General features: G+C 48.7%; 1 protein-coding gene across 5 annotated transcripts in view; it reads left to right on the plus strand.

The window, feature by feature from the left end:
* The window catches only part of NPAS2 (neuronal PAS domain protein 2), a 198,258-nt gene that overhangs the window by 117,957 nt on the left and 56,730 nt on the right, over nt 1–23,571 (plus strand). For 4 of the 5 annotated variants that reach the window (XM_061431680.1, XM_061431682.1, XM_061431681.1 and 1 more), the window contains 3 exons: nt 4,936–5,025; nt 16,367–16,487; nt 17,581–17,694. In XM_061431680.1, coding sequence (XP_061287664.1) covers nt 4,936–5,025; nt 16,367–16,487; nt 17,581–17,694 — 325 coding nt within the window. Of the gene's footprint in view, nt 1–4,935; nt 5,026–11,095; nt 13,493–16,366; nt 16,488–17,580; nt 17,695–23,571 lie in introns of those variants that run through there. The other variant, XM_061431684.1, reaches the window with a different exon arrangement.

Genomic DNA, 23,571 nt, shown 5'->3' on the forward strand with positions numbered 1-23,571 from the left:
AACTTCTTCTTTTGCATTTCTGATTTTATTGCCTTGGTCCCTCTCCCTTTTTCACTTGATGAATCTGGCTAAAGGTTTATAGGTTTTGTTTATCTGTGCAAAGAACGGGCTTTTAGTTTCATTGATCTTTTCTGTTGTTTCCTTAGTCTCTATCTTGTTTATTTCTGCTCTGGTCTTTATGATTGCTTTCCTTCTGTCAGCTTTGGGGGTATTTGTTCTGTCTCTAGTTGCTTTAGGTGTGAGGTGGTTGTTGTTCAGCCGCTCAGTCGTGTCTGACTCTTTGTGACCGCATGAACTGCAGCACACTATGCTTCCCTGTCCTTCACCGTCTCCTGGAGTTTGCTTAAACTCCTGTCCATTGAGATGTAAGGTTAGGTTGTTTATTTGAGATTTTTATTGTTTCTGGAGGTAAGCTCATATCTCTATGAATTTCCCTCTTCAAACTGCTTTTGCCAAGTCCCATAGGTTTTTAGATTGTTGTGTTTTCATTTTCATTTGTCTTTAGGTATTTTTTATTTTCTCTTTGATTTCTTCAATGATCCACTGGCTGTTTAGTAGCAGATTTTTTAGTTTCCCTGTATTTGTGTTTTTTTGCAGGGTTGTGTGTGTGTGTGTGTGTGTGTGTGTGTGTGTGTGTGTATCTAGTTGATTTCTGATCTCATGGCGTTGTGGTCAGAAAAGATGTTTGACAGGATTTCAGTTTTCTTAAGTTTGCCGAGGTTCACTCTGTAGCCCAGCATGTGGTCAGTCCTGGAGAATGTTCCAAGTGGCCTTGGAACAAAATTGTACTCTGCTGCTTTTGGATGGAGTACTCTGTAATCACCAATTCTGTCCACCTAGTCTAATGTGTTATTTAAGGCTCATACTTCCTTATCGATTTTCCATGTGGATGATCTGTCTGTTGATGTCAGTGAAGTGTTAAGTCCCCCATTCTTATTGTGTTACTGCCCATTTCTCCTTTTCTGTTTGCTGACATTCGCCTTATATATTGAGGTGCTTCTGTATTGCGTGCATATATGTTTACCGTTGTGGTATCTTCTTGGACTGGTCCCTTGGTTATTATGTAGTGTCCTTCCTTTTCTCTTATAACAGTCTTTATTTTAAAGATGAAAATTGGGGCTGAACTGAGATTTAGAAGGCTGAAATTTCTAGAAAAAGAAGAGTTTAGATTTGTATGGATATGCATTATGCACTTTCCTCTGCTCCTAGTGTAGACTCTTTGAAGCCAGTCTAAAAGAACTCATGCTACATAAGTGAACTGGACCCCAAATTAAGCCTGGACAGCAAGCAGGCGTTCTGGGTAAACTGCATCTTTGAGGCATCTGGGAGACCCTCCAACTAGAACTTTAGATTTGTCTCTGACTGTCTTAGGCTCCTCTTCCACCCTGTTGCTCCTCAGGAGTCACAGACCAGGTGATGGGTGACAGGAGCCTCCTGTGCCTTCCTTGCGATGGTCCCCATGGGATGATGCTCTCATTTTCCAGGATGCAGCTTCTCCATAGGATGCATCCCATCCCAGCTGCACATCCCCCTCCCTTATTCAGAGCCACTGCAGGGAGCATGAGGAATCCGGATGCTGTGTCTTCATAACTAGGAGTTTCCTTTTTTAAATGAAGATGAAATCCAGGACAGAGCCCGTCAGACCCCAGGGAATGGCACTGCTGGTGTCATCTGAGTGTGAATCCCCGCTTCCTTCTTCTCCCAGAAAGGCCCCAAACCAGACTCCAGGAGAACTCATACCATTGTGGGATTTGAAAGAACGAAAGCGACTTGGTTGCAGCCAGCCAAGCTGGTCCCGTGAAAGCTGCCCAAGATGGTGGCCACAAGCGTTAGAACAAGTCAATTCAAAGGGAAGGACACTCTCGTTGACAGGCAGTTACGGAATATGCGATGTTTCTGAATTTTGTTCAGAAAAGCTACAGCCATCTTTTCTCTTAGCCCAGAGGTTGTCCCAGAGAAGACAAGAAGCATTCTGTCAGAACTAGGGATTGGCAGAGAGGGGTCGTCTCATTTCCATCTGGGGTGTGGCAGGTGTGAAACTTGGATCGTTATGGAATCTCGGGTGTCCACTGAAGCTCCTTCCAGAGTCCCCATTTCAACAAGAGGGGCAGGCCGCTTTTTAATCATGTCCTGTTGAGTCACTCTCAAAGGCTGCCAGTGGGACTTCTGAAACCATCACAAGCCTTCTTAACGCAGTGACTCAGCGTAATCCTTGTGCGTTTGATGGAAAATGCCAATGGGCTGATGAGCGTTATCTTCCATCCATAAATACCTCCTGCTTTTTACCACCCACTTGCTTTATAAATTCAAGAGGGCATGGGCTCACTGTGCAAGAAGAGAATTTAGACTGCTTCTGCTTTTCCCAGTATTTCAATCTGCTGTTTCCAAAACGGTCCCGCTGACGTCATCCACAATGCCTCCACCTCTTAGAAAAATTCACCTCCAGGAGCGCTGCTAATATGATTTCTTTTAATTTAGAAAAAATACTTAAATGGAAAAGAAATAAAGGTCACCAGAATATTGCGGCTTCCCAGGTGGCTCAGCAGGTAAATAATCCTCCCGCTGATGCTGGAGTCGCAGGTGATGCAACTTCGATTCTGAGTCAGGAAGATCCTCTGGAGGAGGGCATGGCAACCCACTCCAGTATTCTTGCCTGGAGAATCCCATGGACAGAGGAGCCTGGCGGGCTACAGTCCATGGGGTCGCAAAAGAGTCAGACACAACTGAGCGACTGAACACAAAATCAGGATGTACTTTGGTGTTCACCATGACTGGTAAATCTGGCCCAAGATTTCTCCATCTCAGTGCAATTAGCGTTTTGGACCTGATCATTCCTTGTAGTAGGGACATGCTGTGTATTGTAGATGGGATATTTCAAAGCATCCTTGGCCTCTACCCACTAGAGGCCTACAGTGCCCACCCTAGAAGTGATGGCCAGAAAGGTCTCTAGACATTGCCAGTCCCCAGTGGGGCAGAGTTGCCCCCAGTTGAAAACCACAGATATAATCGAAGAGAATGGGGTCCACTTAAGAAATGTGCCTTAATAGATGTTTCAGTCTTAAATCCTGCAGTGTGTGCCGTGTGCTAAGAAGTCACTTCAGTCGTGTTTGACTCTGTGCAACCCTATGGACTGTAGGCCACCAGGCTCCTCTGTCCATGGTATTCTCCAGGAAAGAATACTGGAGTGAGTTGCCATTTCCTCCTCCAGGGGATTCTTCCCAACCCTGCAGAACCTAAGTGTTAAACAGTCAGCGACCCTAGTAGTCATTTTCCCAGTGAAAAGAACTCTCTCCCACGTGGTGTGTGCTGACGGTGGTGCCTTTCTCTGCACACTTCTGGACTGCTTCTGGTTCCTGCTGCCAGGCACCCAGCTGCACCCTCCTACCCTGAAAGAATCCATGCTCTCTTGGCTGCACAGAAGATCAGTAACACCCTGGGAAGATCGAGCTGAGGGTATGCAAAATGTTTCCAGAACTTTCTAAACACATACTTCACTTTGGGAATTTTTTCCCCCAAAGTAGAAGAATCCACACATTTGTGCTTGATGCTATTTCAACTGTACAGTCAGCGAGGCAGCAGTGATAGCTTACAGCGACCGCCTGCGTGAGCGTCTTACGTCCTCGAATATCTGTTTGTGGGGAGAAAGCTTTTGTTTTTCATCTCTTCCCTTTCCGTGGCAGGCCAGTATGGTGAGTTGCCCGGATGACCCCGTTCTTTGCTGGACAGAGTCTGAATTTTAGAAATCACCTTTCTGGTGACATGTGAAAGCATTGTGAGCACCTGATTAGGAACCCGAAAACCAAACAGCCGGTGACTCTGTGAGAAAACGCAGAGGGCCTCTGTCTGCTCTCTCATGGGCTCCGAGGGCAGTGCATCTAACCCACAGCAGGCACTCAGTCAAAACTTCTAAACAAATGAATTTGCCAGACATGCTGAAATACAGTTGGCCTTCCGTGTCTGTGGGTTTCACACCCACGGTTGGCTGAATCCCAGAATGCAGGGCCCGTAGATACGGGGGCAACTCTGGGGGACTTGAGCATCTGTGGGACTTGGTGTCTGCAGGGGTCGTGGGACAAGCCCCCCATGGACACTGAGGGATGACTCTTCTCGTGGACCTAGTCAAGTAATCCAGCCTTTCCCCATCAGCCCTTCCTTTCCGCTTTGGTGGATTGATGTGAACGTTCTTTATAAAGGGTTCCTTCAGGTCGTCTTTCTATGGCAATGGATCAGCAGGCACACTTTCTGTTTTTAATGCCTCTGTGAGCTCCTGTGTGTGTGTGTGAGTTGCTCAGTCGTTCTGACTGTTTTTCAACTCCATGGACTGTGGCCCGCTTGGCTCCTCTGTCCATGGAATTCTCCAAGCAAGAATACTGGAGCGGATTGCCATTCTCTTCTCTAGGGGATCTTTCCCATCCAAGGATCGAACCCATGTCTCTTGTGTCTCCTGGGATGGCAGGCAGATTCTTTGCCACTGGCCCCACCATGGGAGAAGCCCATGAGCTCCTGTATCTTTTAGTAAATGTTTACCACTGAACTCAGAGTGGTATAGGGGATGGAGAACAGGGATCGTGAGCTCTTCATTGACACCTTTTAATGGCAGTTGTGATATTTCTGATTCACCCCAAATGCACACTTAGCAGTAAATGTACTCAGGTAGTTTCCACGCTGAATGTATTTCATGATACCGTGGGTCCCATTTTCCACTCAGCCCTTTCATGCTTTGCAACCATTTCGCCTGGGTTAGACAAGTTCTATGTAAGAAATCGACTTGTGTGCAAGACCAAAAAAAAAAAAAAAATGCTGTGAGGTTAGTCGCGGAAATATTCAAAGAGTTATGAAATGAAGTCGTTGTTGTAACCCAGGGTCCTTGGCTCCAGTGATCCCCTCTGCATAAAAGCATGACGGAAGAGCCTTCACCTATTGCGTTTTTCGCAGGCCTTGGATGGCTTCATCATTGCCGTGACGACGGATGGCAGCATCCTCTATGTTTCTGACAGCATCACGCCTCTCCTCGGGCACTTACCGGTGAGTTTCTGCCCAGATGGCCTTTGCCAGTATGTGTGATCCTCTTTCCCATTCGGGTCTCAGAGTTGGGGCGCTGCGGGTCTGCAGGGTCTGCGTGTGAGGAGGGTCGAGGAGTCCTGACCAGGCCAAGGCCTAGCCCCAGGTGCTTCCAGACAAAGGACAGGGGCAGGACTGTGTCATCCTGGAATGCGTAAGACCTGAGACAGGGGCCACGGTGCGTCCCCACCCTCCACTGTCCCAGAAACCGCCCGGAAGCCACGCACCCACGACACAGTTGTCAGAGCTCAAAGCCTCTGTGGAGGCTGATGGACACCTGCAGAGGAAGACAGGGTCCCCCGGGAGCAGGTGTAGGCGTGTGCACCAGATGGCTGGAGGCGGGCCGGAGTTTGGGGATCCCTGGAGGTGTGACTGGGATGCAGTAGGTGTGACATTTGCTGGTGGCGAGGGTTCAGTGACAGGGATGACCGTGGGGGTGGGGGGAGTGAAATACTCTTCAAAGATGTTGGACCAGGAGGACCTTGGGGGCAAGGAGGATCTGGGCAGAAGGGCGAGCTCTGCAGCCCACAGAGCCGCTTGGGGCATGGAATGGGGTGGTGCCGTGGGTGCGCCTCCCTTCCCTCTCCCTCCTCTCTCTCCCCCTCCCTCCTTCACTGCCTCCCTCCTTCCCTCATACTCCCCTCCTCTCCTCCTGAGCCTCTCTGGCTCTCTGGTACCCGCATCAGGATGCTCTGACTCACAGAGCAGCACTCGACTGCTGCAGGGCCCCTGGAGGGAAGGTGTCCAGCCTTCCACCTCCTGCCACACCAGCATTTATCCCCACAGAGTCTGGCCTGGAAGCACGCTGTACCAGGAGCATCCTTTGTGACTACTGGGGATAAAATATCCTCTCTTCTGTCTCCTCCCAACAAGCCCCACCAAACCGCTCAGTCCCCATCACCCCCTCTTCCCACACACAGGCGGTTGTACGGCTAGGGCACTGATGGGGAGGGTAGCAGCCTGCCCTAGGTTCCTGGTCATGGGAAATCATGGGCTGAGCTGATACTGGAGGACCATGGTGGCCGCTCCTTAGCCATGCCTACCTGGGAGCGCCATGGCCTTGCTCTGTGGGTAGCTCGCCCCACTGGGTGCTTAGCCTAGCTTTGCTTACGGCCAGGACCTCACATTGTTCTGGGTCATGCTTTTACTCAGAGGCCACTCCCCCCCTGCTGATGACACTGGGTGAAGACCAAAGCCACTGTCCATGATTTTCCTTTGCAGACCACTGCATGTGGTGGCCCAGCATTTTTCACTTTGCAAGGCAGATGCCTTTGCATTACTCCAAATCCATCTGACATTGTGTTTTAGCCCATGTCCAGGGTATATGAGGCTGGGGGTTGTCTCCCCCGAGAGCCCTTGGAAGAGGCTGGTTCTCACTCAGCCCTCAGGAGTCAGGAATGCATTTTAATTGTGCTTTTGGGGCCAGGCTGGAGTAGTGATGTGTGTGTGTGTGTGTGCGTGCGCATGCGTGTATGCGCGTGCATGCTCAGTCATGTCTGATTCTTTGCAACCCTTTGAACTGTAGCCCACCAGGCTTCTCTGTCCATGGGGTTCTCCAGGCGAGAATATTGGAGTGGGTTGCCATTCCCTTCCCCAGGGGATCTTCTCGAACCCATGTTTCCTTATTGCAGGTGGATTCTTTACTGTCTGAGCCACCAGGGAAGGAGTGATGAGACCCGATGAAATATGCATGGTTTCTTTGGGCTGATCTGAGGAGATGGGGTGCTTCTTCAGAGGGAGTTGGGTTTTGTCTTGAGTGGACAGGATCGAGCAGCGAGAGGCACTGATGGAAAGTAAAGACACGTCGCCTCCAGAGTGGCCTGGGGTTGTGCCCAGAGCCGTTTGGTGGGGTTTACACTGTTCTGCTTTCTGCTCTTGGTAATATCTGATGGCTGAGTTGCCATGTGTGTCAGAGGGGACTTAGTTGATTGGGAATTCTTCTGATTTGACATTATGGAGCAATTTAGAGTCATCTTTATGAATTATTTTCTTTTTTAAAAAAGGGTAGAGTTAATATTTTATTGTCACTTATCAGATGGCAGTTAGGCATATAATCTTCATACTTGATCTTTCCTTTATGTAAAAAAAAATTTGCAAGTTTTAAACAGTCAATGGCTAGTCATGTCTTCAGAAAATATGATTAGATTAGATTAATTCATGAATAGTAGCTTCAAGTTTTCCCTTGTAACTCCAGAAAATTCACCCACCTTCTGTCCCTTTTTAAATAACTAGAAGGTTGGTGTGCATTTGGCTTCACACTGTGAAGCAGCATCCTGATGGCCATTCACATCTGCTTTGAGGAACAGCACATTGGAACACTTTTCAGAGAGAGAATGAGAGAAAGGCTTGATCATTTTGCAAGTCCCACTGTGGTGTTGGAAAAGACTCTTGAGAGTCCCTTGGACTGCAAGGATATCAAACCAGTCAATCCTAAAGAAAACCAATCCTGACTATTCATTGGAAGGACTGATGCTAAAGCTGAAGCTCCAATACTTGGGCTACCTGATGCAAAGAGCTGACTCATTGGAAAAGACCCTGATGCTGGGAAAGACTGAAGGCAGGAGGAGAAGGGGATGACAGAGGATGAGATGGCTGGATGGCATCACTGACTCAATGGACATGAGTTTGAGCAAGCTCCAGGAGACAGTGAAGGACAGGGAAACCTGGCATGCTGCAGTCCATGGGGTCGCAAAGAGTTGGACACGACTGAGCGACTGAACAACAACAACGATAATGCTGGTTGTACAAGTGAAAGCCCTGGCCAGAAGTGCAAGGTCAAAGTGGACTGTGGGGTCAAGTTCCTGGGGCAGGGGTCTCAGCAGGGTAAAGAGGTCACAGAGAAGGAAGACAGAGCGCCTGACTCATGATACCACCAGATACAGTGCTTTCAAGGAGGCGTCCCTTGGCCCTCCTTCTCCATCCCCCGCCTGCCCTTACCTGCCAGGAGAGTCCACCTCGTCCAGATCACCTTGTCTAGGTGGCTCCAGGTCAGGGTGGACCTGGGAGGGTGCCCTGACTAGGAGAGGGCCCAGCAGGAGGTATGGCTGCACATCAGACTTGATCCCGGGTGAAAAGGGTCCAGGTCAGCATTAGACTTGTTTGACTTCTCTGTGCGTTTTGATCTGTATTTATCATGCATGTGGAAGCATGTGCAAGACATATATTCCAGTTTTAAACTAATGATAAGGCGAGCGTCAGCACACATGTAGCTGTCACCAGGGGTAAGACAGACAGCCCAAGGCCCACAGAAGTTCGTCTCTGCTCCTTTCCTGACACATCGTCCACATAGAGATGGCCATTTCCAGATCATCCTCTTTGTTCCTCTCTGCAGTTCTGCCAACTTGTTTTTTCACTATTTATTTTTGGGTCTTTATTGGGGCACGTGGGCTTCTCATTGTCGTCGCTTCTCTTGTTGCAAAGCACAGGCGATAGGTATCAGGCTCGGTAGTTCCACCACTTGGACTAGAGCATGTGCTCAGCAGTTGCAGCATATGGGCTTAGTTCCTTCATGGCACGGGAGATCTTCCCAAATCAGGGATCAAACCCATGTCCCCTGCAATGGCAGGCAAACTCTTAATTACTAGACCACCAAGGAAGACTGTTCTACCAACTTTTCTGTTACTTCATCATTAACCACTGTAACTGAGTATGGCCTTTGGTTTAGCTCTATGGAGACAGAGCCATGGAAAGTGTTCTCCAGTGACCTCTCCTCTCGCTTAGCTTTGCTGTGGCATTTGTCTATCTCACACTGTCCAGAGTGGCCAGCACTGGTTTTCCATCCTTGCTGTAGGCACCTGCTACAAGCCCTGCTCCCAGGCCAGCGTGGAACTCTGAGAGCGTGTCTGTGGACGTCTGTCTGTGTTTCCTAACGGACGTTTATGGGCATCCCTCAGAGAGTTGACCGTGTGTAAGATCGCGGGATCGTGGGGTAGCAACCGGTCACCAGTACTGGGTGACGCCTAGTTTCTCCATGGTGACGGCACCAACTCACCCCCCATCAGCGGGGCTAGAGAATTCCTGCTGCTCCTTGTCATGGGAACTTGATATTGACAGGATTGTCAGCTTTTGTCGGTCTAGCAATGTGAAGAAATCTTGAAATTTTGCTTTTCCCCCAATGGCTGGTGTGACTGTCTTCACGTACTTTGTCAGCCATTGACTTTCCTTTCTTGTGACAACCTCGTTCAAGTATTTGCTCTTTTCCTACGAGATGGTCTGGGTCTTCCGTGCAGTAATTTGTAAGCATTCTCTCCATGCTCGGCTTGCTAGTCCTCTGCTGAGTGCCTCCTGGTCACTCTGCCCAAAGGTGACAGTGATGGCCAGACACACAGCACCCAGCGCTGGACAAGTGAGATCGACAGCGGGTCAGTCACACGTGCTCACAGTCCCAGGGAGGAGTGTGCTCCGGGCCACGCAGGCGCGCATGGGGGCTGCGCTGGGGAGCAGAGCAGGCGTGGTTTGGCAGTCACAGGAGGGTGAGGTGCCCCTCAGGTCCCACAGAGGGTGTGACTGACTGGCAGGGCACTGAAGCCCAGTAACTGGGCAGTAACTGGCCCGGGGGCCCCCAGTAAAGAGGTTTGTGTAGTTCAGGGGACCTGATTGGTGGCAAGAAGGACCTGTCAGTTGGGGTGGTGAGAGGGGTTCAGGAGTCTGGGCAAGGCTCTCTCAATGCAGTTAGATGACAAGGCCACATGTCACTGTGAACCTGCATCCCAGGCGCATACCACGGGTCTGTCCGTTACAAATAACTGCTCTTGCTTTGGTTTGCCTTGCCCTCTCTTTTGATGAAGAGAGAGTGTCTTTAGAGTTGGTCCTTTTTATACCTGAATTCATCCTTCATTCCTCGTGGGTGGAAGCTGTTTTCTGTACTGTCTTCAGAGGGTCTTCCTGTTTGGCAGTCGTCAGCTGGATTCTGAATCTTGTTGTTCAGTTGCTCATTCGTGTCTGACTCTTTGTGACCCCACAGACTGTAGCACACCAGGCTTCCCTGTCCATCACCATCTCCCAGAGTTTGCTCAAACCCTTGTACATTGTACAAGGACTCTCAAGAGTCTTCTCCAACACCACAGTTCAAAAGCATCAATTCTTTGGTGATTCTGAATCTAAACTGAATCAAATAAGATCACACATGCATCCCATCTGGAGAAGGAAATGGCAACCCACTTCAGTATTCTTGCCTGGGAAATCTCACAGACAAAGGAACCTGGCAGGCTACAGGCCGTGGGGTCGCAGAGAGTCAGACTCGATGAGCGACTGAGCACACATGCCTCCCACGCCCTGGTCCTCCTGGAGACTGAGCCCCTGACTGCTTTCAGAGCCCAGTCCTGCCTCTGTTCAACATGAGGCTTCTTTTTCACCAAAATCTCCTTCTCACCACAGGTGTCACAGACCTCCAGCCAGAACCTCTGGGGCCCCTTGGGCACATCTGAGCGGAGTGTCCACACAGCCTGCTCCCAGCCCAGCTGGCCAGTCTGTGCACTTCTGTGCTCACTTAACTTTGCTGGTACAACTGTAGGCTCAGAGACAGAGGACTATGCTTTCTGTCTGGTCAGATCCTCTGCACACTCTCATGGGGCCTAGGCGACAACATAGGAAAAGTGCTGTTGGGAATTCATGGAAGGCATGTAAAGTGAAACCCAGAGAAGGGCACAGTTCTTTTCTTGTGGTTGTGTTTTGTTTTTTAATTTATTTTAATTGGAGTATAATTGCTTTCCCTGGTGGCCCAGGGGTAAAGAATCCACCTGCCAATGCAGGGGAAAGGCTGGTTTGATCCCTGGGTGGGGAAGATCCCCTGGAGAAGGACATGGCAGCCCACTCCTGCATTCTTGCCTGGAGAATCCCACGGACAGAGGGGCCTGGCTGGCTGCAGTCCATGGGGTTGCAAAGAGTTGGACGTGACTTGACAACTAAACAACAGCAGCAGTACTTGCTTTACGATGCTGTGATAGTTTCTTCTGTATAATGAAATGAATAAGCTGTATGTATACACACATCCCCTCCCTCCCTCCCCACCCCCCACCCCCCATCCCACCCCTCTAGGTCATCCCAGAGCACCAGGCTGGGCTTCCTGTGTTACACAGCAGCTTCCCGTTAGCTATCTATTTTACACACTTTTGTTTTGTTACTCAGTTGTGTCCAACTCTTTGCAACCCCATGAACTATAGCACACCAGGCTTCCCTGTCCTTCACGATCCCCCAAGAGTTTGCTCAAACTCATGTCCGTTGAGTCGATGATGCCATCCAACCATCTCGTCCTCTGTCTTCCCCTTCTCCTGCTATGCTCAATCTTTCCCAGCATCGGGGTCTTTTCCAATGAGTTGGCTCTTCACATCAGATGGCCAGAGTACTAGAGCTGCAGCGTCAGCCCTTGCAATGCGTGCTCAGGGCTGGTTTCCGCATGGTAGCGTGTATGTGTCGATGCTGCTCTCTCAACCTGTCCCCTTTCCCACTGTGTCCACACGCCCATTCTCTACGTCTGCATTTCTGTTCCTGAAGGGCAGATTGTTGATGAGGAAGCCAAGGGCATAGCAGCAAGTTGACATCAAGAACCTTCCTTCTGTAACACATAAATGATGTTCTGGATCGTGTGATTCAGCTATGGGATGGCACCTCCCCTCCCTCATCTCTGCAATTGCCACAGTTTTAATAAACAGAGCTCACTCCATGCATTCAAGGGACAGTACAATTGCAGGGATAATTTACTCTGCTGTGAGCACTAGTGTTTAAATTCTCAAGTTATCATTGTTTGTGTTGGTTTCCAGCACGCGGAAATTGCATAATAGGAATAGAACAGCAAAGACCCAGAAAGAGCTCGCTCTGTGCTGAGCGTGTTCGGAGTTCTGCTCGTGTGTCAACTCTTCATCCTCACGACCCCTCCTCCCACGCCTTACCTCTCCCTCCTGCCTCCAGCATTCATCTTTGTCCTGTGCACGACCTGCATCCTGAGGTGCCCCCACAGCCCTCTGACCTGCCAGTCATCCCCCACAGGAACCACAAGGCTGGGCAGCCCCCCACCTTGCACCCTGCCACCCCACCATCAGGGGTGTGGGCTTCTGACCGGCCCTCCGACGAAAGATTGTGCAGTGACGTAGTCATTGTTTTCAAGGATCCAGGATGTCTTTAAGAAGAAAGAGTACTGTCATCTGTGAGCGTGAGTCATGCTCCAAAAAACTAAAGGGAGTGGGCTTAAAATAGAATCAAGAACATCAGAAGGGACTCGGGGAAAGCCAGACTGAGAAGATGATGGCACAGTGAGTACTGTGGTTGCAGAGAGATGGAAACAGGAGCCTCTATGTGGGGAGCCCAGGAGACCCTGGAGTCCCTCCCTCCACCCCTGCCCTTCAGTGGCTACCAAGCCTGTCCTCCAGACCTGGAGCCCGGGCTGCGGGCAGGGAGGGGCTTGCCTACTTTGCTGTGCTGCTGGAAGAAAGGACCAGAACACGGACGGCATCCTGAGTTGGTGGCGAGCGGGTGGATGATGACGTTGTCAATGGAGCCCTCTGGACTTGGCCCCTTCCTCTGAGTCTCCTTCCCTGGACCTGTGACACCCACCTGGCTTCTGTGCTCCCTCCCTCCTCCAGCCACTAGAGGGTCTGAAATAAAAGCAAAGTCGTGCCCCTCTTTGTCCATGTCCCCCAGTGGATGCCATGGCACACAGGCTCAGCCCTGACGCCCCCAGCGATGCTGAGGCCAGACCCCACTGCCCTTTCCCTTCTCTCTCCTTACTTTCCGCTCCCTGGCTTGGACATCAGGGCCCCCATCCCTACTTCTGTTTCGGCCTGGACCCCTGCCTGGGGCAGCCACATGGTTCTTTCCGTTCATCACCATGTTTTTCTTGAAGGCCAAGCACCATCCAATGTCAGGGGTGCAGGTGAGGCAGGCAGAGAACCCATGTCATCACTTGAAAGAAGGAGAAAACTTAGGGTTGTGTCCTGCGGGATTAACAAGCCACCATCCTGCCTGGCACCTGCCGTGTGCCCTGGTACCAGCAGCAGACTCGAATCCGCTCCTCATTCTTCAGTGGAGCAAACTGCAGCTTGGAGGGCAGAGCTGTGCTCACATCCCACCTCGGGGACTCCCACCTGCCTCTCCCCCTGCCCCCTAGGCCTTACCCCCTGGTCAAAGGTGTGCCAACAAAGTTGGTATAGTCAAAACTACGGTTTTTCCAGCAGTCATGTACAGATGTGAGAGTTGGACCATAAAGAACGCTGAATGCCAAAAAATTGGTGTTTTTGAACTATGGTGCTGGAGAAGACTCTTGAGAGATCCTTGGACAGCAAGGAGATCCAACCAGTCCATCCTAAAGGAAATCAACCCTGAATATTCATTGGAAGGACTGATGCTGAAGCCGAAGCTCCAGTACCACCTGATGCGCAGAGCCGATTCATTGGAAAAGACCCTGATGCTGAGAAAGACTGAGGGCAGGAAGAGAAGGGTATGACAGAGGCTGAGATGGTTGGATGGCATCACTGACCCAATAGACATGAGTTTGAGCAAGCTCTGGGAGTTGGCGATGGACAGGGAGGCCTGGCGTGCTGCAGTCCATGGGGTCGCAAAGAGTCAGACACGACTGAGTGACTGAAAAACAACAAAGACGTGGCCTTCCCTGGCGGGTACAGATGACACAGATACAGTGGCCAGGGGAGCAAGGGTGAGGCGCGGGTCCTGTTGAGAGTGCGGGGCTGTCACAGGCACTTTCTCAGGGGAGATGACTTCAAAGCCGGGACCCGAAGGATGTGCGGGAGTTACGGAGCACCAGGAGAGGGTGTGGAATGTTCCAGCCTGGGGGAGCAGCCTGGGGGGAGTCCCAGAGGACGAGCACAGCTGGCACCCTGGAGAAAGGACAGTTTGCGGGGCTGGAGAAGGTCTAGGGGTGGAGGGTGTGCTGAGCGGAGCCTGATGAGTGAATCAAGGTATTTGGGCTTGTCCTGGGAGCAGTCGGATAGTCAGAAGCCAACGAAAGGATTTAAGCGAGATGGTGACTGGATCTGATATAAGGCTGCTGCTGCTGCTGCTGCTGCTAAGTTGCTTCAGTCGTGCCCGACTCTGTGCGACCCCATAGACAGCAGCCCACCCGGCTCCCCGTCCCTGGGATTCTTCAGGCAAGAACACTGGAGTGGGTTGCCATTTCCTTCTCCAATGTATGAAAGTGAAAAGTCAAAGTGAAGTTTTGGGGCAGAGGACAAAAGTTGATGTGGGAAGACCAGTCTGGCCATTCGCCAGAGATGATGGTCTGGATGAGGGTAGAGGCCATAGAGAAAGAAAGGAGTGGATCTGACAGAAACTTTATTAACTTTTTGTTTTGTACTGGGGTATTGCTGATTAGATTTCCCTGGTGGCTCAGAGGGTAAAGCATCTGCCTACAATGCGGGAGACCTGGGTTCGATCCCTGGGTCGGAAGATCCCCTGGAGAGGGAAATGGCAACCCACTCCAGTACTCTGGCCTGGAGAATCCCATGAATGGAGGAGCCTAGCGGGCTATGGTCCATGGGGTTGCAAAGAGTCGGACACGACTGAGTGACTTCACTTTCACTTTATAGCCGATTAACAATGTTGTGATAGTTTCAGGTGGAAAGCCAAGGGCCTCAGCCATACATGTATGCATTCTCCCCCAAACTCCCCTCCCACCCAGGCTGCCACACAACACTCAGCAGAGTTCCCTGTGCTCTACAGTAGGTCCTTGCTGCTGATCCATTTAAAATACAGCCGTGTGTATCTGTTCTTCCCAAACTCCCTAACTGTCCCTTCCCCACATCCTTCTGGCAACCACAAGTTCATTCTCTAAATCTGTGAGTCTCTTTCTGTTTTGTAAGTAACTTCATTGTATCATTTCATTGAAGATTCCTCCTCTAAGGGATGTCATATGATATTTCTCCTTCTCTGTCTGACTTACTTCACTCAGTATGACAGTCTCTTGGATATGAAAGAATTTGAGGGAGGAAAATCTCACAGCGTTTGGATATTGGCTGTGAAGATGATAGGGAGAGGTCAGAGATGCCCGCTGTGTGTCGGGTGTGGGCAGGTGACTGTCTAGCAACACTGCACGTGGGGAGAGGAACACGGGAGGAGGAGGATATGGCACTGGGGGTGTGTGTGGACCCGCGGTCCCCAAGGGCATCTGGGAGCCAGCTGGAAGGTTAAGCCAGGGCTCCTGAGAGCAAGCTGCCTGCCTGTACAAATGTGAGAGTATGTACAGTCCATGCTTGACGCTGTAGGCGGGGATGAGTTTAGGGAGGGACGGAGGCATGCCTGTCTCCTCTCTCTCCCCTCTGTGGTCTCCCACCTGTACTGGCCACACTCTGTGCTGTGCTCAGTCACCTCAGTCGTGTCCGACTCTGCGACCCTGTGGACTGTAGCCCGCCAGGCTTCTCTGTCCATGAGATTCTCCAGGCAAGAAGACTGGAGTGGGTTGCCATGCCCTCCTCCAGGGGATCTTCCCAACCCATGTGTCAAACCTGGGTTTCTTAAATCCCTACATTGATTGGCAGGCAGATTCTTTACCACTAGCCACCATAAATTTAAATCACCCCGTGTGCTCTGACCACATGGGGTTATTTACATTTCAATTAGAATATTTAAATACAATTAAAAATTCTGTCTTTGGGGGATTTCCCTGGTGGTCTGGTAGTTAGGACTTAGTACTTTCATTGCCAGAGCCCCAATTCAATCCCTGATTGGGGAACTAAGCTCCCAAGGGGTGGCTACAAAAATGTCTTCAGTCACACTAGCCCCATTTCAAGTGCTCAGAGGCCATGTGGCTCGTGGCTTCCCTAGCAGCCAGCGCAGGTTACAGACCACTTCCATCATCACAGACCACTCTGGTGGACAGCACTGGGTCCAGGCTCTATTGGATTTGTGTCCACGGGTGCCCAGGTCTTCAGAAGAAAAGATACAATTCCTTAGATTAGCTGCCTTTGAGAAGGCAGCTGTCTGCTGGCCTGAAGGTCAGAGGAGGAGCCCTGCACTCTTCAAAGTGTTTCACGGGAGTGGCTGGCCTCATGCTGGGGCTCCGCGTCAGCCACATGGCCCCAGCTAGAGCTCGGGAGTCTCGGCACACGAGGCTCCTCTTCATGTTTGTCTGGCCTAAGTCTGAATTCTCTCTCGGGTCCATGGGCAATCGCGCGTTTGCATTTGAGCGAGTAAACCCTTCTGGATGACAATTCATGACCACAGAGTCTCCACAGAGAATCAGATCTGGAGCTTCTCATTTCAGGAGTCAGTTCTGAGTCGTCAGGAAGGTTCAGTTTTTGCTCTTGCCTTTTGTTTTCCATCTTCGTGGAGTGTGTACCTTTGTTCTTTTCTTTTCCAGTCGGATGTCATGGATCAGAATTTGTTAAATTTCCTTCCAGAGCAAGAACACTCGGAAGTCTATAAAATGCTCTCTTCCCATATGCTTGTGACGGACGCCCCTTCCCCAGAATACTTAAAATGTAAGTTTACCTTCACTGGTTTTATGAGAGAGAAAGATAAGGATCTTATATTAGAAAGGAAAGTTAAGAGTCTACAGCCATACCACCCTTAAGGTGCCCGATCTAGTCTGATCTCAGAAGCTAAGCAGGGTTGGGCCTCGTTAGCACTTTGATGGGAGAAAGGAAGTTAGAATGAATTAAGAAGGGAGGACTAATTTTAAAAATAATTTTCCTTGTGACTCAGAACATATCCAAGATCCTTAGAGGTATATTTTAAGTTTAAAGCTAAAACCGGAGTTTGGAATATGTAAGACTTTGAACTTTTATGTGGAAATTTTGAAAACCACAGAGCTTTAGAATAATAACTTTGTTTTGCATGTGATAACAAGAGATTACCTTTTTTTCATATGAGAGCCTTTTAGTAATAAAGGATACAAAAATCACTGAATAATCTGTTTGTTTTGGAGGACGCTAGAAAACTAGATTTGTATGATACTAAGTAACCAACTAAAAACTGAATAATTAGGTCAAAACTCTCTTCTGAGGCTGTCGTCTGATTATTTATATACATTTGCAGGTTTTGCGGAATTTTACAGTTTTTATCAAAATCAGCAACTCGGATAGAAAGCTGGCCTGGTCACTTAATGAAGCGCGTTCTTTGATGATGGTAGCAACAGTGCCTTATACTTATTCAAGCCTTAGTTCCTTTTCCATGAATAATTTGTCCTGTTGAACATCTGATTTTCCTTCAAAGCAAAGTGGAAAGATTAAATTAAAGAGAGCAGCTCTATGTGAGCAGCTTTATTTTAACATACCATATGAAAACGACCAGAACTAATCAATGCCGACAGAACCAACCGCAGACATCTGTGATTAAATTAAGACTAATTGGCTCCGAGTACGGGATGCAAACTATCTATAAACTATGGAGCAGAAAAACCTATGTTGTCAAGGTTATAAAACCATGTCCGAAAGTCAGCTGTAAGGAGACAGCTAGCCCGGCCATGTGTTGACCAAACTCTGTGAGTTTCCCACAATGCCGCTTGTTTAGTCTAGAATCATTGGCGTAATGCTTTTATTCCCTTTCTCTCCTTTTTTTCCTCTAACGGCCCAGCTGACAACGATTTAGAGTTTTATTGCCATCTTCTCAGAGGCAGCTTGAACCCAAAGGAATTTCCAACTTATGAATACATAAAATTTGTAGGAAATTTTCGCTCTTACAACAATGGTAAGCATTCATTGTCATACAATTGCGGGGACCTGCCCAGGGGGGCAAGAGTATCGCCGTTGGGGGGAGCAGGGAGAAGATGTGCCTTCCACATTTGCATGTGGATTTCTGTGCTCCAAAGATGTGCTTTTGTTGCTCGTAAATGGGTATCGCCCATTCGGGAAGAACACTCCCCCACACCTGTTTATGCCAGCGCAGTAAGTGCCGCCAAAAGGCACGTTATTCATTTATTTATTTTCAGGCTAATGGGGTAGTTCTGTGCTGCAAGAAACAAACAGCAGTTAATAAAGAACAGGCTCAGCCTACACACAGCTAAACAGGGCTTCACCAGGACACGAGGATGCATAACCTTGGCGGCTGCATTTTTATCCTCCTTTATACAGAAGTGCCTAGAGCCTGTTTTCATAGCTTCAGTCCGTGGGCCTTCAGGGCTTTCATAGGCCTTCTGGGCTTCCCTGGTGGCTCAGAGGGTAAAGAATCTGCCTGCAAAGCGGAAGACCATGTTTGATTTCTGGGTTGGAAAGACCCCCTGGAAAAGGGAATGGCTATCCACCCTCGTATTCTTGCCTGGGAAATCCTGTGGACAGAGGAGCCCTGGCGGGCTACAGTCTGTGGGGTCGCAAAGAGTCAGACATGACTGAGTGACTAGCTTTTCACAGGGGCCTCGTGTTCAATCTGGGCGTGGTCCTTTTATAAGGAGCCGCCCACCTCCATTAGATGAATTATCAAAACTCATAAGCCAAGCAGTAAAATGATACTTTCTGGAATTACCCAGATAACTCACTGTGTCCAAACTCTCAATTAGACTTAAACCCTCTGTTTTACTTTTGACCCCAAAATGAGAATACAGGCCTGATGCCAGAGATTCAGAAACACAAGCCCCAGCACACAGCCCCCATTGAGGAACCCGGCTCAGGGTGGCCAGTCCTCAAAACCCGACACAAAACATCTAATTTTGAAAGCTCTAGCATTTCATAAAACAGCAAAGATGGGAGGAAAAAACAGAAAGCAGTGTTGATAGGAAATGGTGAAAAGAGAGCAGAGGGAAGGAGAAAGCCCATGGAAACAAATACAGAAAGATGAGGGGCGATGGGAAGGCGGGGTGGGCAGGTGGGTGACAGGGGACTGATGACCCCCTGACTTGTGCCGCTTCGCTTGCTGTTGGCTCTGACCCATGGTCAAGTCCATCACCCCCATCGAATTAGTCCCAGAGTTTCCAATAGAAGCAGCCAGAGTTGTGACCCTGAGCCCTAATGCTGAGCTCACCAGGATGTCTCCTCCAGTCTCAGAAGATCCCTGTTGTATGTTATTTGCATAAACATACAGAATTTGCTTAAAAGGCTACAACGATTTGCTAAACAGCATAATCCTCCAGGCCCAGCATTCAGGGCTGATTCCTGGATGATGGGCTCCATGGCCAATTTGGGGCCCTTCTGAGAAGCTCCCCCATTCCCAGGGCTCAGGATGTTTGAGTGGTTGGAAGTGGTAGCAGGTCAGCCTTCCCCAGTGTGTGTGTGTGTGTGTGTGTGTGTGTGTGTGTTAGTTGCTCAGTCATGTCTAACTCTTTGCAATGTTATGAATTGTAGCCCTCCAGCCTCCTTTGTCTATAGGATTCTCCAGGCAAGAATACTGGAGTGGGTTGCCATTCCCTTCTCCAGGGGATCTTCCTGACCCAGGAATCAAACCCAGGTCTCCTTAATTGCAGACGAATTCTTTACCATCTGAGCCACCAGGAAAGCTCCAGGGAACCCCTAAATCTGGGCAAATCAGGGTAAAGCCAAGGCTTGCCCACCTCTAACCTGACTCATCTGAGAGGCTTTCCTGAACCACATGGGATACAAGCGTAGTAAACCACACAATCAAGTAAAGAAACTGACCCAAGAGGTGCCCCATGACAAAGTCAATTTGGTGCCAGCCTGGTGCCCGTGGTTCCCTGGGCAAGGGAGCTTGTTACCGTGCAGATTCCCTGGATGTCGCTGGAAGATTCTAGTTCAGGAGACCTGAGGGTGGGGCTGGGACTGAGCAGAAGGAAAAGAGCCTTGGGATTCATATACCAAGGGACTTTGACTTGGAGAAACTGTCCCTTTGAAATCCGAAAGTCCAATGTTTACATAGGAATTTTTAAAATTTGTTTATTTTTATTGAAGGATAGTTGCTTTACAATATTGGTTTGATTTCTGTCATACATCAACATGAATTAGCCATCGGTGTACATATGTCCCCTCCCTCTTGAACCTCCCTCCTACCTCCCGCCTTTTCCCATCCCTCTAGTTTGTTACAGAGCCCTAGTTTCACTTCCCTGAGTCACACAACAAATTTCCATTGGCTATCTATTTTATGTTTGATAGTGTGTGTGCTTCTATGCTACCCTCTCCAGAGGAACCTGTCTGGCTACAGTTCATGGGGTCTTAAAGGGTCAGACATGACTGAAGCAACGCGCTTCCATGCTACTTTCTCCATTCACCTTACCCTCTCCTTCCTCCCCTAACCCTTGTCCGTAAGTCTGTTCTCTATGTGTACATCTCCATCGCTGCTCTGCATAGGAATTTTAATGACACTCCTCTTGCTTACGGAGCTCTTCCAGGCAACTCTGTCCTTGAATTAATATAAGTGTTGGCTTGGATGTTGCTTAAAATGCATGCAGTGGCCATAATGCCACCTGCTGGGGTAGTAGCTTATCCCCATTGGCTGCGTGCAAGGAAGGGCCCCCAGAGTGCCAAGACTATGGAAATTCTGGGATGCTGCTCCCATGTGTCTCCATGACAACAGCGCACATGCTGAATGAAGGGTACCGGGTTGTGATTGGCTGGTGAGCAGTGTTATCCTGTAAATTTACATTTCCACGACTCTCATTAAGAGGCTACTGAACACTGCTTTGAAGCTTCCTGTCATTTATCACATTTTAGAGGGTTTCAGGGCCTGGCTTCATTGAGAATACCTGAGACTTTTCATTTTTTTTAACCAACAAGGTTTATTTTCAAGTTGAGACAATGTTTGTTTGCCTGAAACAATGTGTGGAAATCATGTGTGATTTTTTTTTTTTTGAAACTGTTACTGCTAAGAACACACAGCACAAAAAGTAGAAAATTTTAAACCAAGAATCTAAAACCAGCGTGTCTTTCCAGAGTCTGCTAAACAAACCAAAGTTAGGGGATCTTTCTTGAAAAAAGAGTCTCCAAATGTAATTGTGGAAAAGCTGAAGTCTAATTCTCACTCAGATTAAAACAGCAAAATATGTCAGATGAATGAATTTCTGAGATGGAACCCTATGCGATCACCAACATCCAGCCATTTTTTATCTCTCAAGTAAGGCTTAATGTAAGAAACCATTCAAATTTGGTTCTGTAGGTTTACTTGTCAATAAACGTGAAATAATGGAATAATAAAACAGCTCATCTTAGGAAGGTTTCCTTAGCACCAGGCCCTGGGCTCAGTCCTGACGTTGGTCATCTCATTGAATCCTGGCAGCAGTCTCTCGAGATTGTCCTAATGGCATTATCCTATATTTTTTAAAATTTAAGAATGGTTGATTTACAATGTTGTGTTAGTTTCAGGTGTGCAGCACAGGGATTGAGTGATACATATATGTAGATATAAGTACATCCCAGGTGGTGCTAGGGGTAAAGAAAATCCTCCTGCCGATGCAGGAGATACAAGAGATGCAGATTGGATCCCTGGGTCAGAAAGATCCCCTGGAGAAGGAAATGGCAACCCACTGCAGTATTCTTGCCTGGGAAATCCCATGGACAGAAGAGCCCAGTGGGCCATGGGGTTGCATAGAGTCAAACACAGCTGAGGGACTGAGCACACATATATGTGCATATATGTATTAAATATGTACGTGTATATATATGAATATTAAAAGTGAAAGTGTTAGGTGCTCAGTCGTGTCCAACTCTTTGGAATCCCGTGGACTGCAGCTCACCAGGCTCCTCTGTCCATGGAATTCTCCAAGCAAGAATACTGGAATGGGTAGCTATTCCCTTCTGCAGAGTATCTTCTCAACCCAGGGATTGAACCCAAGTCTCTCACATTTCAGGCAGATCGTTTACCATCTGAGTCACCAGGGAATCCCTATACATGAATATATATATAGATATAGATATATACACTTTTTCAGATTCTTTTCCGTTATAGATTATTACAAAATACTGAGTATTATTTTTTGTGCTATACGGTAGGTCCTTGTTGGTTATCTCTTTTATATGCAATAGTGTGTGTATGTTAATCTCAAACTCCTAATTTATTCCTCCCCACCACCAGGTTTCCCCTTTGGTAACCGTAAGTTTGTTTTCTAACTCAGTGAGTCTGTTTTTGTTTTGTAAATAAATTCATTTATATCTTTTTCTTTTTAGATTCCACAGGTGATATCATTTGAGATTTGTCTTTGACTTGGTTCACTCAGTATGATAACCTCTAGGTTCATCCGTGTTGCTGCAAATGGCATTATTTCATTCTTCCTTTGCCTGAGTAGTTTTTTGTTTTTGTTTTTTTGGCTCTGCTGGGTATTCATTGCTGCACAGGTTTTTCTCTAGTTGCAGCAAGTGCGGGCCACCCTCGAGTTGCGACACACAGGCTTCTCACTGCAGCGGCTTCTCATTGTTGCCGAGCGTGGGCTCTAGGGCAGACATCAGTAGATGTGGCGTGTGGGCTCAGTAATTGCAGCTCCCAGGCTCTCGAGTGCAGGCCCAGTAGTTGTGGCACACGGGCGTAGCTGCTTCATGTCATATGGGATCTTCTCAGATCAGGGATTGAACCTGTGTTTCCTGCACTGGCAGGCAGAATCTTTACCACTTAGCCACCAGGGAAGGCTGGGGTGTATGTACCTTTTCAAATTATAGTTTTCTCCAGATATATGGCATCATTCTGTCTTAACAGAGGAGGAAATTGATACATAAAAGAGTTAAGTCTCAAGCGCACAGCTGGGACATGTGGAATCCAGGTTCAGAGCAAATCTAACCCAGAACTCATATTCTTAACTTCAGTGCTTTGCTGCTCCCTACAAATCTAGCTGGAAATTGCACATTTAAATGCAAACACAGGCCTCTCCCTGGCATCTGGCATCCTGTAGGTCCACAGTGTTTGTTCCTGTACACATCCGGTGTCCTGGATGTTTAGGCACCAGGATGTTTAAGAGTGCCTTAGACTTAAGTCAAATGCAGACACACAGACATGGCAAGGACTGTGATGAAGGAACAGGCTTATACTCACAGGTCCCTGGACCTGCACACCACGAGACGCTCCAGGGCAGGCCAGGAGCAGAGCAGGCTGATGAAATGTGGGTGAGGGTGAGAGTTTCTGTGGAAAAGAGCAGAGCTTGGGCTTGGCTGGTTTGAATAATTTCAGCAGGCTTTGGGGGCTAAGGGCTTCCCTGGTGGCTCATCAGGAAAGAGTCTGCCTGCCAATGCAGGAGATGAGGGTTCGATCCCCGGATTGGGAATCTCCCCTGGAGAAGGAAATGACAACCCACTCTAGTATTCTTGCCTGGGAAATCCTATGGACAGAGAAGCCTGGTGGGCTGTAGTCCTTGAGGGTCACAAAAGAGCTGGACACGACTGAGCAACCTAACAACTTGGGGTTAAGGGCTGTCCCCATGGCCTGGTCCTGGCGTGATTTGGGCAGGTGGAGAGTGGCTCAGAGTGTGAGAGCGAGATGGAGATGTTTGGTGGGTATGAGCACTGGATGGATTGGTTTGCATCTGAAAAGTACACCAGAAGTGAGAGGTTTACTATCTCTAGGAGTTGTCTGACCCTGAGAGGAGCAGTCCCTCTAGCTCAGCCCTGCCCCCAAATTCAAAACATCAAATACAGAAACATAATTATTATACAGGCCACCCCACACAACTTCCCCAAGGTCCCAGGCAGGCACAGGGTAAGA

Source organism: Bos javanicus, chromosome 11, assembly GCF_032452875.1.
Source record: "Bos javanicus breed banteng chromosome 11, ARS-OSU_banteng_1.0, whole genome shotgun sequence".
In the NCBI taxonomy this organism is placed as follows: domain Eukaryota; kingdom Metazoa; phylum Chordata; class Mammalia; order Artiodactyla; family Bovidae; genus Bos; species Bos javanicus.